This window comes from Dendropsophus ebraccatus, chromosome 10 (assembly GCF_027789765.1).
Source record: "Dendropsophus ebraccatus isolate aDenEbr1 chromosome 10, aDenEbr1.pat, whole genome shotgun sequence".
Classification (NCBI taxonomy): domain Eukaryota; kingdom Metazoa; phylum Chordata; class Amphibia; order Anura; family Hylidae; genus Dendropsophus; species Dendropsophus ebraccatus.
The window spans coordinates 91,613,239-91,627,823 of record NC_091463.1 but is presented as its reverse complement, the minus strand read 5'-3'; the positions used below and the strand labels follow the sequence as shown (position 1 = coordinate 91,627,823).

Sequence of the window (14,585 nt, the reverse complement as noted above, 5' to 3'; positions counted from 1 at the left end):
GTATGGGATCTAATACCAAGAAAAGTTTATCTTTTGTTTATAGGTATATAACACTAAATTTACAATATGAACATGGGCACAGATTTGTTTACCGATCCAGATGGGAAAAGGAGCTAGGCCCTCTGAGTGAGGACACCTGGAGCAATATAATGAGTAATGTACAAAAGGTTTCACTTTCAGAGGGTCACAGGTTGGTTCAATTTAGGATTTTGCATGCATCATACTATTCCCCATTACTGCTTTCTCGTATGGGAGAAGAAATGATTCCTCTTGCCCGAGATGCCAGGAGGAATGTGCGGGCCTGGGTCATATGTTTTGGGGGTGCCGCGCTCTAGGCAAATACTGGGAGAGGATTTTTCATTTCTTGGAGATGAAGTTTAACTGTACTATCTTTCGTTCCCCAGAGATAGCAGTATTAGGAGATTCACCTAATGTGACTGATGATATTATAAGAGGGGTGATTATTAAATTTTTGTTTTACGCTAGACTAGTTATTCTAAGGAATTGGATAGCCCCTAGGGCCCCAAAGTCTACTGAATGGGAAAACCTGATACACCAAGTTTATCAATATGAAAGGATTTGGTACTCTGGAAAGGGAGCTAGAGGGAGGGGGAGGTTCCAACGTCTTTGGAAAAATTGGCAAGTGACACCTGATATACAGTATAAACATTGTTTATTTATTTAATTATTTTGAAGGAAAATAAAATGATGGGAAGGATATATTTTAAATTTTTAATTTTTATATTTATTTATTTATCTTTTTTCCTCTCTCTCTCTCCTCTCGAAAGGGCAGCCACACCTGGGGTTGGGGGGTAGGGGTGGGGAGGACAGGGTTGGGGATAAGATAAGGTAAGAAAAAAAGAAAAAAAAAAAACGTCACGTGAGTATAGAGTTCCAGATTACAGACAATAAAGTACCAATATACGACCGTAATTTTGAATATAATAATGTGCTCCATTAAAGTCAACGGGAAATTGGTTGGCAATGCACGCACTGTATAGAATAATGGTTTTAATTTATTATGGCCACCAAAATTATGGACATGCTTATTATTTACAACCTATTTTTGAGGGGGGGGGGGGTTACTGGTTCACACATTGTTTTATTTGTACTTGAAATAATGGCTGTATTTCCTTTTTATTTTAATGTCTGTGAACATAGCCTAAGGTCGGGTTCACACTACGTAAAAATACATGGCCATATTTCATAAAACCGTCCGTAATTGCGCAAACAACGTCTGTTATTTCACAAATAGTGGCCGTTATTTGCGCAACTACGGCCGGGTTTATGAAATACGCCGTGTTTTTTACGTAGTGTGAACCCGGCCTAAGTGTGTAATTGGTAAAACTTGCAAGTATAAGCAATTATTCCATGTGGTCAATTGCAAAGCGATCGAACCGTGTACTGTCATCCTAAGGCTATGTTCATACTACATAAGTTACATATTAATGGCCGTGATTACTAGGTAACTTACGTAGTGCTGCCCTCTATGGAATCCTGGCCGGAGTGTATACACATAGTATACACTCCGGCTGGGATCCCTAGCGGTGCCGCAAGAAACTGACATGTCAGTTTTCTGTGGCCGCTATTCATTGAATAGCGGCTGCAGAGAACCTGCCAGTGCACACAATGGAGGGTGCGGCTAAGGGCACACACTCCATTGTGTGCAGTGGAGAATTTGGATGCGGGTGCGCACGAGTCGCGGAACGGCCAAATCAGATGTGCCAAAATGTGCTGTTTTTTTTCTGCCAGAAAAACGGTATTTATACTGTGCAGCTCACTGGTGCTGCAAGTCAGTCCTGGTCAAATGAATGGGAAGTAAAGATATTACAGGTATACCTCTCAATTCTTGCTGAGAGCAAAGAGAGACATTCAATGATTATGACTTCTCTACACAGGTGTAAAAGGTAAGTTTTGCAGTTTTCATACCTTAATTTATATCATACATCATGGTTCTTGTTCCAGTAAAAAGTGATCTTTTATCATCTGCAGATTGGGATACCTAGGCGGGGCTTCACGGCCGCAGCGCAAATAAACCCCGCCCACATTACCACGTAGGCCCCCTCCTTTCTGTGATGTCATCACACATAGACCCCACCCCCTTGACAGCCATTGGTATGGGCTAACCTAGAGGTGGTGGGGCCTAGACCTTAAGATCTAGGTGATGCCACAGGAGGCGGGGGTCTATGCTGGTGTTGTGGGCGGGGCTAAGTGGTGCATCGGATGAGAAGCTCCGCCCAGGTGGCACAATCCGCAGGTGATAAAAGATCACTTTTTACTGGAACAAGAACCATGACGTATGAGATTAAATAAGGTATGAAAACTGCAAAACTTACCCTTTACATCTGTCTAGAGAAGTCAAAATGCAAAAAGGGGGTGACAGTGTCACTTTAGGATTTTACGCAGTAGGAGCGTGATCAGTCATTACATATATCCAATTTGTGAATCTAGGTGGTTTACAGTTAGCCTACTTATCTGACACGCAGCTCGAGCACTCCCGTGACATTGGAGGCTATCCTCAGGGCAACACTAATCGGTGTACGCTCAGTTGGTGGTTCTAATCATGGGGATCATCACTGTTCTCCTTTGCCTTGGCTTTATATGATGAATATATTATCTTTACAGATGTCCAGCTTTGATTTTGTCCCTCGCTACGGTGTCATCTCGTATGCGACAGTTGCGAAACCCATTGTGGCGCTCTCGGATCATGAGAGTACGGAAGGCTACAAGGTCATTGAGAAGATTAATAACTATAATTATTCAGGTAATGTAGTTAAAAAAACTTTACTTATGATATAAGGAAACTCAACTCATCACAGAACATCAGACGGTCAGCTACCCTAATCCTCCACAGCCACACACAAGGAGGGTCACATACTTGACCTTCCTTTCCCCTGTCTCTGTTCCCTATCTAACACATATAACAAGGGCGGGAGCGAAACTATAAAGCAGCCCTTACCGCCACATACCAAATCCCCCCTACCCCATATCGCAACAAAAAAAAAACGTAACTCATTTTTGAACAGAAAAAGAACCATTTTACTCACATAACATACATAAATACTTACGTACAGTAAAAGACCATAGTTAACACTATTGAATTCTATGTTGTTGTTTTTTTGCCTACAAAGTTGTGCATGATATATCTAACTATTATAGGAGAGAACACAGCAGTGACCGGGTGCAGTCACAGGCAGGATACATAACTATTATAGGAGAGAACACAGCAGTGACCGGGTGCAGTCACAGGCAGGATACATAACTGTTATAGGAGAGAACACAGCAGTGACCGGGTGCAGTCACAGGCAGGATACATAACTATTATAGAGAACACAGCAGTGACCGGGTGCAGTCACAGGCAGGATACATAACTGTTATAGGAGAGAACACAGCAGTGACCGGGTGCAGTCACAGGCAGGATACATAACTATTATAGGAGAGAACACAGCAGTGACCGGGTGCAGTCACAGGCAGGATACATGACTATTATAGGAGAGAACACAGCAGTGACCGGGTGCAGTCACAGGCATGATACATAACTATTATAGAGGAGAACACAGCAGTGACCGGGTGCAGTCACAGGCAGGATACATAACTATTATAGAGAACACAGCAGTGACCGGGTGCAGTCACAGGCAGGATACATAACTATTATAGGAGAGAACACAGCAGTGACCGGGTGCAGTCACAGGCAGGATACATAACTATTATAGAGAACACAGCAGTGACCGGGTGCAGTCACAGGCAGGATACATAACTATTATAGAGGAGAACACAGCAGTGACCCGGGGGCAGTCACAGGCAGGATACATAACTATTATAGAGGAGAACACAGCAGTGACCCGGGGGCAGTCACAGGCAGGATACATAACTATTATAGAGAGAACACAGCAGTGACCGGGGAGCAGTCACAGGCAGGATACATAACTATTATAGAGGAGAACACAGCAGTGACCGGGTGCAGTCACAGGCAGGATACATAACTATTATAGAGAGAACACAGCAGTGACCGGGTGCAGTCACAGGCGGGATACATAACTATTATAGAGGAGAATACAGCAGTGACCAGGTGCAGTCACAGGCAGGATACATAACTATTATAGAGGAGAACACAGCAGTGACCGGGTGCAGTCACAGGCAGGATACATAACTATTATAGGAGAGAACACAGCAGTGACCGGGGGCAGTCACAGGCAGGATACATAACTATTATAGAGAGAACACAGCAGTGACCGGGGAGCAGTCACAGGCAGGATACATAACTATTATAGAGGAGAACACAGCAGTGACCGGGTGCAGTCACAGGCAGGATACATAACTATTATAGAGAGAACACAGCAGTGACCGGTGCAGTCACAGGCGGGATACATAACTATTATAGAGGAGAATACAGCAGTGACCAGGTGCAGTCACAGGCAGGATACATAACTATTATAGAGGAGAACACAGCAGTGACCGGGTGCAGTCACAGGCAGGATACATAACTATTATAGAGGAGAACACAGCAGTGACCAGGTGCAGTCACAGGCAGGATACATAACTATTATAGAGAGAACACAGCAGTGACCGGGGGCAGTCACAGGCAGGATATATAACTATTATAGAGAACACAGCAGTGACCGGGTGCAGTCACAGGCAGGATACATAACTATTATAGAGGAGAACACAGCAGTGACCGGGTGCAGTCACAGGCAGGATATATAACTATTATAGAGAACACAGCAGTGACCGGGGGCAGTCACAGGCAGGATACATAACTATTATAGAGAACACAGCAGTGACCGGGTGCAGTCACAGGCAGGATACATAACTATTATAGAGAGAACACAGCAGTGACCGGGGGCAGTCACAGGCAGGATACATAACTATTATAGAGGAGAACACAGCAGTGACCGGGTGCAGTCACAGGCAGGATACATAACTATTATAGAGAGAACACAGCAGTGACCGGGGGCAGTCACAGGCAGGATACATAACTATTACAGAGAACACAGCAGTGACCGGGTGCAGTCACAGGCAGGATACATAACTATTATAGAGAACACAGCAGTGACCGGGGGCAGTCACAGGCAGGATACATAACTATTATAGAGAACACAGCAGTGACCGGGTGCAGTCACAGGCAGGATACATAACTATTATAGAGAGCACAGCAGTGACCGGGGGCAGTCACAGGCAGGATACATAACTATTATAGAGAGAACACAGCAGTGACCGGGTGCAGTCACAGGCAGGATACATAACTATTATAGAGAGAACACAGCAGTGACCGGGGGCAGTCACAGACAGGATACATAACTATTATAGGAGAGAACACAGCAGTGACCGGGTGCTGTCACAGGCAGGATACATAACTATTATAGAGAACACAGCAGTGACCGGGTGCAGTCACAGGCAGGATACATAACTATTATAGGAGAGAACACAGCAGTGACCGGGGGCAGTCACAGGCAGGATACATAACTGTTATAGAGAGAACACAGCAGTGACCGGGGGCAGTCATAGGCAGGATACATAACTATTATAGGAGAGAACACAGCAGTGACCGGGGGCAGTCACAGGCAGGATACATAACTATTATAGGAGAGAACACAGCAGTGACCGGGGGCAGTCACAGGCAGGATACATAACTATTATAGAGAACACAGCAGTGACCGGGTGCAGTCACAGGCAGGATACATAACTATTATAGAGAACACAGCAGTGACCGGGGGCAGTCACAGGCAGGATACATAACTATTATAGAGGAGAACACAGCAGTGACCGGGTGCAGTCACAGGCAGGATACATAGCTATTATAGAGAACACAGCAGTGACCGGGTGCAGTCACAGGCAGGATACATAACTATTATAGAGAACACAGCAGTGACCGGGTGCAGTCACAGGCAGGATACATAACTATTATAGAGAACACAGCAGTGACCGGGTGCAGTCACAGGCAGGATACATAACTATTATAGAGAGCACAGCAGTGACCGGGTGCAGTCACAGGCAGGATACATAACTATTATAGGAGAGAACACAGCAGTGACCGGGGAGCAGTCACAGGCAGGATACATAGCTATTATAGAGAACACAGCAGTGACCGGGGGCAGTCACAGGCAGGATACATAACTATTATAGAGAGAACATAGCAGTGACCGGGTGCAGTCACAGGCAGGATACATAACTATTATAGAGAGAACACAGCAGTGACCGGGTGCAGTCACAGGCAGGATACATAACTATTATAGAGAACACAGCAGTGACCGGGTGCAGTCACAGGCAGGATACATAACTATTATAGAGGAGAACACAGCAGTGACCAGGGGCAGTCACAGGCAGGATACATAACTATTATAGGAGAGAACACAGCAGTGACCGGGTGCAGTCACAGGCAGGATACATAACTGTTATAGGAGAGAACACAGCAGTGACCGGGTGCAGTCACAGGCAGGATACATAACTATTATAGAGAACACAGCAGTGACCGGGTGCAGTCACAGGCAGGATACATAACTATTATAGAAGAGAACACAGCAGTGACCGGGTGCAGTCACAGGGAGGATACATAACTATTATAGAAGAGAACACAGCAGTGACCGGGTGCAGTCACAGGCAGGATATATAACTATTATAGAGGAGAACACAGCAGTGACCAGGGGCAGTCACAGGCAGGATACATAACTATTATAGGAGAGAACACAGCAGTGACCGGGTGCAGTCACAGGCAGGATACATAACTGTTATAGGAGAGAACACAGCAGTGACCGGGTGCAGTCACAGGCAGGATACATAACTATTATAGAGAACACAGCAGTGACCGGGTGCAGTCACAGGCAGGATACATAACTATTATAGGAGAGAACACAGCAGTGACCGGGTGCAGTCACAGGCAGGATACATAACTATTATAGAGAACACAGCAGTGACCGGGGGCAGTCACAGGCAGGATACATAACTATTATAGAGAACACAGCAGTGACCGGGTGCAGTCACAGGCAGGATACATAACTATTATAGAGAACACAGCAGTGACCGGGTGCAGTCACAGGCAGGATACATAACTATTATAGAGAGAACATAGCAGTGACCGGGTGCAGTCACAGGCAGGATACATAACTATTATAGAGAACACAGCAGTGACCGGGTGCAGTCACAGGCAGGATACATAACTATTATAGAGGAGAACACAGCAGTGACCAGGGGCAGTCACAGGCAGGATACATAACTATTATAGGAGAGAACACAGCAGTGACCGGGTGCAGTCACAGGCAGGATACATAACTATTATAGAGAACACAGCAGTGACCGGGGGCAGTCACAGGCAGGATACATAACTATTATAGAGAACACAGCAGTGACCGGGTGCAGTCACAGGCAGGATACATAACTATTATAGAGAACACAGCAGTGACCGGGTGCAGTCACAGGCAGGATACATAACTATTATAGAGAGAACACAGCAGTGACCGGGTGCAGTCACAGGCAGGATACATAACTATTATAGAAGAGAACACAGCAGTGACCAGGTGCAGTCACAGGCAGGATACATAACTATTATAGAGAACACAGCAGTGACCGGGTGCAGTCACAGGCAGGATACATAACTATTATAGAGAACACAGCAGTGACCGGGTGCAGTCACAGGCAGGATACATAACTATTATAGAGAACACAGCAGTGACCGGGTGCAGTCACAGGCAGGATACATAACTATTATAGAGAGAACACAGCAGTGACCGGGGGGGCAGTCACAGGCAGGATACATAACTATTATAGAGAACACAGCAGTGACCGGGGGCAGTCACAGGCAGGATACATAACTATTATAGAGAACACAGCAGTGACCGGGTGCAGTCACAGGCAGGATACATAACTATTATAGAGAACACAGCAGTGACCGGGTGCAGTCACAGGCAGGATACATAACTATTATAGAGAGAACACAGCAGTGACCGGGTGCAGTCACAGGCAGGATACATAACTATTATAGAGAACACAGCAGTGACCGGGTGCAGTCACAGGCAGGATACATAACTATTAGAGAGAACACAGCAGTGACCGGGGGCAGTCACAGGCAGGATACATAACTATTATAGAGAGAACACAGCAGTGACCAGGTGCAGTCACAGGCAGGATACATAACTATTATAGAGAACACAGCAGTGACCGGGTGCAGTCACAGGCAGGATACATAACTATTATAGGAGAGAACACAGCAGTGACCGGGTGCAGTCACAGGCAGGATACATAACTATTATAGGAGAGAACACAGCAGTGACCGGGTGCAGTCACAGGCAGGATACATAACTATTATAGAGAGAACACAGCAGTGACCGGGTGCAGTCACAGGCAGGATACATAACTATTATAGGAGAGAATACAGCAGTGACCGGGTGCAGTCACAGGCAGGATACATAACTATTATAGAGGAGAACACAGCAGTGACCAGGGGCAGTCACAGGCAGGATACATAACTATTATAGAGAACACAGCAGTGACCGGGTGCAGTCACAGGCAGGATACATAACTATTATAGAGAACACAGCAGTGACCGGGTGCAGTCACAGGCGGGATACATAACTATTATAGAGAGAACACAGCAGTGACCAGGTGCAGTCACAGGCAGGATACATAACTATTATAGAGAACACAGCAGTGACCGGGTGCAGTCACAGGCAGGATACATAACTATTATAGAGAACACAGCAGTGACCGGGTGCAGTCACAGGCGGGATACATAACTATTATAGAGAGAACACAGCAGTGACCAGGTGCAGTCACAGGCAGGATACATAACTATTATAGAGAACACAGCAGTGACCGGGTGCAGTCACAGGCAGGATACATAACTATTATAGGAGAGAACACAGCAGTGACCGGGTGCAGTCACAGGCAGGATACATAACTATTATAGAGGAGAACACAGCAGTGACCGGGGGCAGTCACAGGCAGGATACATAACTATTATAGAGAACACAGCAGTGACCGGGTGCAGTCACAGGCTGGATACATAACTATTATAGAGGAGAACACAGCAGTGACCGGGGGGCAGTCACAGGCAGGATACATAACTATTATAGAGAACACAGCAGTGACCGGGGGCAGTCACAGGCAGGATACATAACTATTATAGAGAGAACACAGCAGTGACCAGGTGCAGTCACAGGCAGGATACATAACTATTATAGAGAACACAGCAGTGACCGGGTGCAGTCACAGGCAGGATACATAACTATTATAGGAGAGAACACAGCAGTGACCGGGTGCAGTCACAGGCAGGATACATAACTATTATAGGAGAGAACACAGCAGTGACCGGGTGCAGTCACAGGCAGGATACATAACTATTATAGAGAGAACACAGCAGTGACCGGGTGCAGTCACAGGCAGGATACATAACTATTATAGGAGAGAATACAGCAGTGACCGGGTGCAGTCACAGGCAGGATACATAACTATTATAGAGGAGAACACAGCAGTGACCAGGGGCAGTCACAGGCAGGATACATAACTATTATAGAGAACACAGCAGTGACCGGGTGCAGTCACAGGCAGGATACATAACTATTATAGAGAACACAGCAGTGACCGGGTGCAGTCACAGGCGGGATACATAACTATTATAGAGAGAACACAGCAGTGACCAGGTGCAGTCACAGGCAGGATACATAACTATTATAGAGAACACAGCAGTGACCGGGTGCAGTCACAGGCGGGATACATAACTATTATAGAGAGAACACAGCAGTGACCAGGTGCAGTCACAGGCAGGATACATAACTATTATAGAGAACACAGCAGTGACCGGGTGCAGTCACAGGCAGGATACATAACTATTATAGGAGAGAACACAGCAGTGACCGGGTGCAGTCACAGGCAGGATACATAACTATTATAGAGGAGAACACAGCAGTGACCGGGGGCAGTCACAGGCAGGATACATAACTATTATAGGAGAGAACACAGCAGTGACCGGGTGCAGTCACAGGCTGGATACATAACTATTATAGAGGAGAACACAGCAGTGACCGGGGGGCAGTCACAGGCAGGATACATAACTATTATAGAGAACACAGCAGTGATCGGGTGCAGTCACAGGCAGGATACATAACTATTATAGAGGAGAATACAGCAGTGACCGGGTGCAGTCACAGGCAGGATACATAACTATTATAGGAGAGAACACAGCAGTGACCGGGTGCAGTCACAGGCAGGATACATAACTATTATAGAGAATACAGCAGTGACCGGGTGCAGTCACAGGCAGGATACATAACTATTATAGAGAACACAGCAGTGACCGGGTGCAGTCACAGGCAGGATACATAACTATTATAGAGAGAACACAGCAGTGACCGGGTGCAGTCACAGGCAGGATACATAACTATTATAGAGGAGAACACAGCAGTGACCGGGTGCAGTCACAGGCAGGATACATAACTATTATAGGGAGAACACAGCAGTGACCGGGAGGCAGTCACAGGCAGGATACATAACTATTATAGGAGAGAATACAGCAGTGACCGGGTGCAGTCACAGGCAGGATACATAACTATTATAGAGAGAATACAGCAGTGACCGGGTGCAGTCACAGGCAGGATACATAACTATTATAGAGGAGAACACAGCAGTGACCGGGTGCAGTCACAGGCAGGATACATAACTATTATAGGAGAGAACACAGCAGTGACCGGGTGCAGTCACAGGCGGGATACATAACTATTATAGAGGAGAACACAGCAGTGACCGGGTGCAGTCACAGGCAGGATACATAACTATTATAGAGAACACAGCAGTGACCGGGTGCAGTCACAGGCAGGATACATAACTATTATAGGAGAGAACACAGCAGAGAGCGGGTGCAGTCACAGGCAGGATACATAACTATTATAGAGAGAACACAGCAGTGACCGGGTGCAGTCACAGGCAGGATACATAACTATTATAGAGAACACAGCAGTGACCGGGTGCAGTCACAGGCAGGATACATAACTATTATAGAGAGAAAACAGCAGTGACCGGGTGCAGTCACAGGCAGGATACATAACTATTATAGGAGAGAACACAGCAGTGACCGGGTGCAGTCACAGGAAGGATACTACTATTATAGAGAGAACACAGCAGTGACCGGGTGCAGTCACAGGCAGGATACATAACTATTATAGAGGAGAACACAGCAGTGACCGGGGGCAGTCACAGGCAGGATACATAACTATTATAGAGAACACAGCATTGACCGGGGGCAGTCACAGGCAGGATATATAACTATTATAGAGAGAACACAGCAGTGACCGGGGGCAGTCACAGGCAGGATACATAACTATTATAGAGAGAATACAGCAGTGACCGGGTGCAGTCACAGGCAGGATACATAACTATTATAGAGGAGAATACAGCAGTGACCGGGTGCAGTCACAGGCAGGATACATAACTATTATAGAAGAGAACACAGCAGTGACCAGGTGCAGTCACAGGCAGGATATATAACTATTATAGAGAGAACACAGCAGTGACCGGGTGCAGTCACAGGCAGGATACATAACTATTATAGAGGAGAACACAGCAGTGACCGGGGGCAGTCACAGGCAGGATACATAACTATTATAGGAGAGAATACAGCAGTGACCGGGCGCAGTCACAGGCAGGATACATAACTATTATAGAGAACACAGCAGTGACCGGGTGCAGTCACAGGCAGGATACATAACTATTATAGGAGAGAACACAGCAGTGACCGGGTGCAGTCACAGGCAGGATATATAACTATTATAGAGAGAACACAGCAGTGACCGGGTGCAGTCACAGGCAGGATACATAACTATTATAGAGAACACAGCAGTGACCCGGTGCAGTCACAAGCAGGATACATAACTATTATAGGAGAGAACACAGCAGTGACCGGGTGCAGTCACAGGCAGGATACATAACTATTATAGGAGAGAACACAGCAGTGACCGGGTGCAGTCACAGGCAGGATACATAACTATTATAGAGAGAACACAGCAGTGACCGGGTGCAGTCACAGGCAGGATACATAACTATTATAGAGAGAACACAGCAGTGACCAATCCATTCCTGGCTTTGGCTTCAAGAATTTGTCAGATAAATCTCTCTGTGTAAAGGCACCCTTAGCCTGTCTTTCAGGGACTGCATTGAATTATCAATCAAGGTATTGCTCATAGAAGTCCTCTTAGAGGACTACAAACGTGTTTAAAAAAATAAAGAAAACTTTTACAAAATATACATAAATCCACCACCCCATAACAAAAGTTTATCACCCCCTTTTCCTAAGCCAAAAACCCAAACAAACATATTAGGTATTACCGTGTATGGAAATTTTGCTAAAAAAATTGCTAGAAAAAAAAGCTTCATAGATAAAAAAAAATTCTATAACTTATATTTTTAAATTAAATCATTTTTTATTGTTCAAGAAAATTTTTTAATGTAAAAACGTGTTAAACTATACATATTAGGTATCATTGTAATTGCACTAACATGAGGAATACAGATAAGACGTAATTGTTACCGCACAGAAACTGATGTAATAACAAAACCCCTCAAAGTAACAAACTAGTTTCACCTCACAAAGAATTGTTTTCATGTTTCGCAGTAAAATGAAGGGTGTTTTTATAAAGTAAACCTGGTCCCACAAAAAACAAGCAATATGACTTTGTATATTGGAGAAAAAAGGAATTATGACACTTAAAAGGAAAAGAGGAAAAAATAAAAATTCAAAAATTCAAATTTCTTTAAGAATTGAACAACCTAATGTGTAATCTTTTTTTTTTTTTTCAGAACATGCAGATAAACAAGGAACGAATACTTGGGCTGCTCTGCGTGCTGTTCATAACATGATGTCTCTGGAACATGTGAGAAACGCTACAAAGTTTCTGCTAACAAAAAATGTTATCCTGCTGATGACCGATGGCAAGTATCAGGCCACAACTGATCCTTCAGATCTTTGCCAGTGCTTCATCCTTGTACCTTCTCAGCCACACTTCTTTTACCCTAGAATTCATGACCACTAGAGATGAGTGAACCTCGAGCATGCTTGAGTACATCCGAACCCGATCGTTCGGTATTTGATTAGCTGGGGCTGCTGAAGTTGGATGAAGCTCTAAGGTTGTCTGGAAAACATGGATACAGCCAATGACTATATCCATGTTTTCCACATAGCCTTAGGGCTTTATCCAACTTCAGCAGCCACCGCTAACCAAATGCCGAACGATCGGGTTCGGAAGGACTCCAGCATGCTCCAGGTTCGCTCATCTCTAATGGCCAGAATAATAGAGTTCTTTTGTCTTTTCTAAAAAATTTCTGCCAGAGTCGGACTGGTCTCCCAGAGTGTAAAGCCTCTTTTACACAGAGCAAGATTTTACCGCCCCAACGATCCTTAGATTGTTCTAGTTGGCCATTGAAGTCAACAGTAGTCTGCTGCTAAGGCTCTTATTATACGGAGAGATGCACTGCAGCCCATCGCTGATCACCACAATCAGTCATCATTGTGCATGTCGGCTGATCGTTGCCGGAGCGATCGGTAATCGGCCAAGTGAGGCCGATAATCATTCAGTCTGATAGGGCCTCTTAAAGAAGAAGTTCACTTATTTTTTTTTCTGGTCCCCCCAACCCGGTAGGCTCTGGCATGTATACTCACGCAAGATGATGGATGTCCCGCAGCGTAGCTCCGGTCCCGTCCCGCGGTGCAGTTCAAATCCGGCGCGTGCTCACTTCCGCCGGCGCTGTGACTCCTCTTCTCTGCCTTGTAATTTGAACGCCGGAAGTCACGCGCTTCCATAGATAATGCATGGAAGCGAGTGACTTCCGGCTATAATGACAGCTCAGAGGAGAGGACTCACAGCAGCCGGCGGAAGTGAGCGCGCACCGGATTTGAAAAAAAAAAAAGTGAACTGCCTTTTTAAGATCCTATGGTGGGTCCAGACTCTAGTAGTATAGTAGGCCTTAGGGATCCAGAAGAAGACCATGCCATTTGGAGATGTCCAACACTTTGCCAGTGCTTTATCCTGACCATCATGGCCAATACTTTATCTCCTCCTCACAACAATTGTCCTTCACCTCCCTTAGGAAAGTTTAATATGGGTGGAGACCCGACTGGGGAGGTAAAGAGGATCCGAGAACTCCTGAACATCACAAAGGTCAATAAACGGGAAGATTTTCTAGGTAAGCCATATGTAGATACTTGATAACCAACCTGTAATGGAAGGTGCTTCTAGACGGGGCTGGTTCCCATAGTGTTACATGTACTTCTGTCTCAATGATCTCATAGGTAGGAACAAGTCTTGTTACACATAGACCTGCATATATTATAATAATAATCATTTTACAGATAAAATTTTAAATTTAAAGGCATGGTTCATAATTTATTTATTTTTTCAAATCAACTGGTGCCAGAAATTTGTTATATACTTCCATTAAAAAAAAAAAAATCTCCAGTCTTCCGGTACTTATTAGCTGCTGTCTTGCAGGAAGTGGTGTATTCTCTCCAGTCTGACACAGTGCTCTCTGCTGCCACCTCTGTCCAGAGCAACAGGAAGCTCCCATAGAAAATAATAAGCACTGGAAGACTGGAGATTTTTTTTTAA

General features: G+C 45.2%; 1 protein-coding gene across 2 annotated transcripts in view; it reads left to right on the top strand.

Moving 5' to 3' along the window:
- LOC138766411 (complement factor B-like) overlaps positions 1 to 14,585 on the top strand; it is a 54,645-nt gene that overhangs the window by 20,104 nt on the left and 19,956 nt on the right. For both annotated transcript variants that reach the window (XM_069943998.1, XM_069943996.1), the window contains 3 exons: positions 2,626 to 2,764; positions 12,781 to 12,912; positions 14,068 to 14,163. In XM_069943998.1, coding sequence (XP_069800099.1) covers positions 2,626 to 2,764; positions 12,781 to 12,912; positions 14,068 to 14,163 — 367 coding nt within the window. The remainder of the gene's footprint in view (positions 1 to 2,625; positions 2,765 to 12,780; positions 12,913 to 14,067; positions 14,164 to 14,585) is intronic.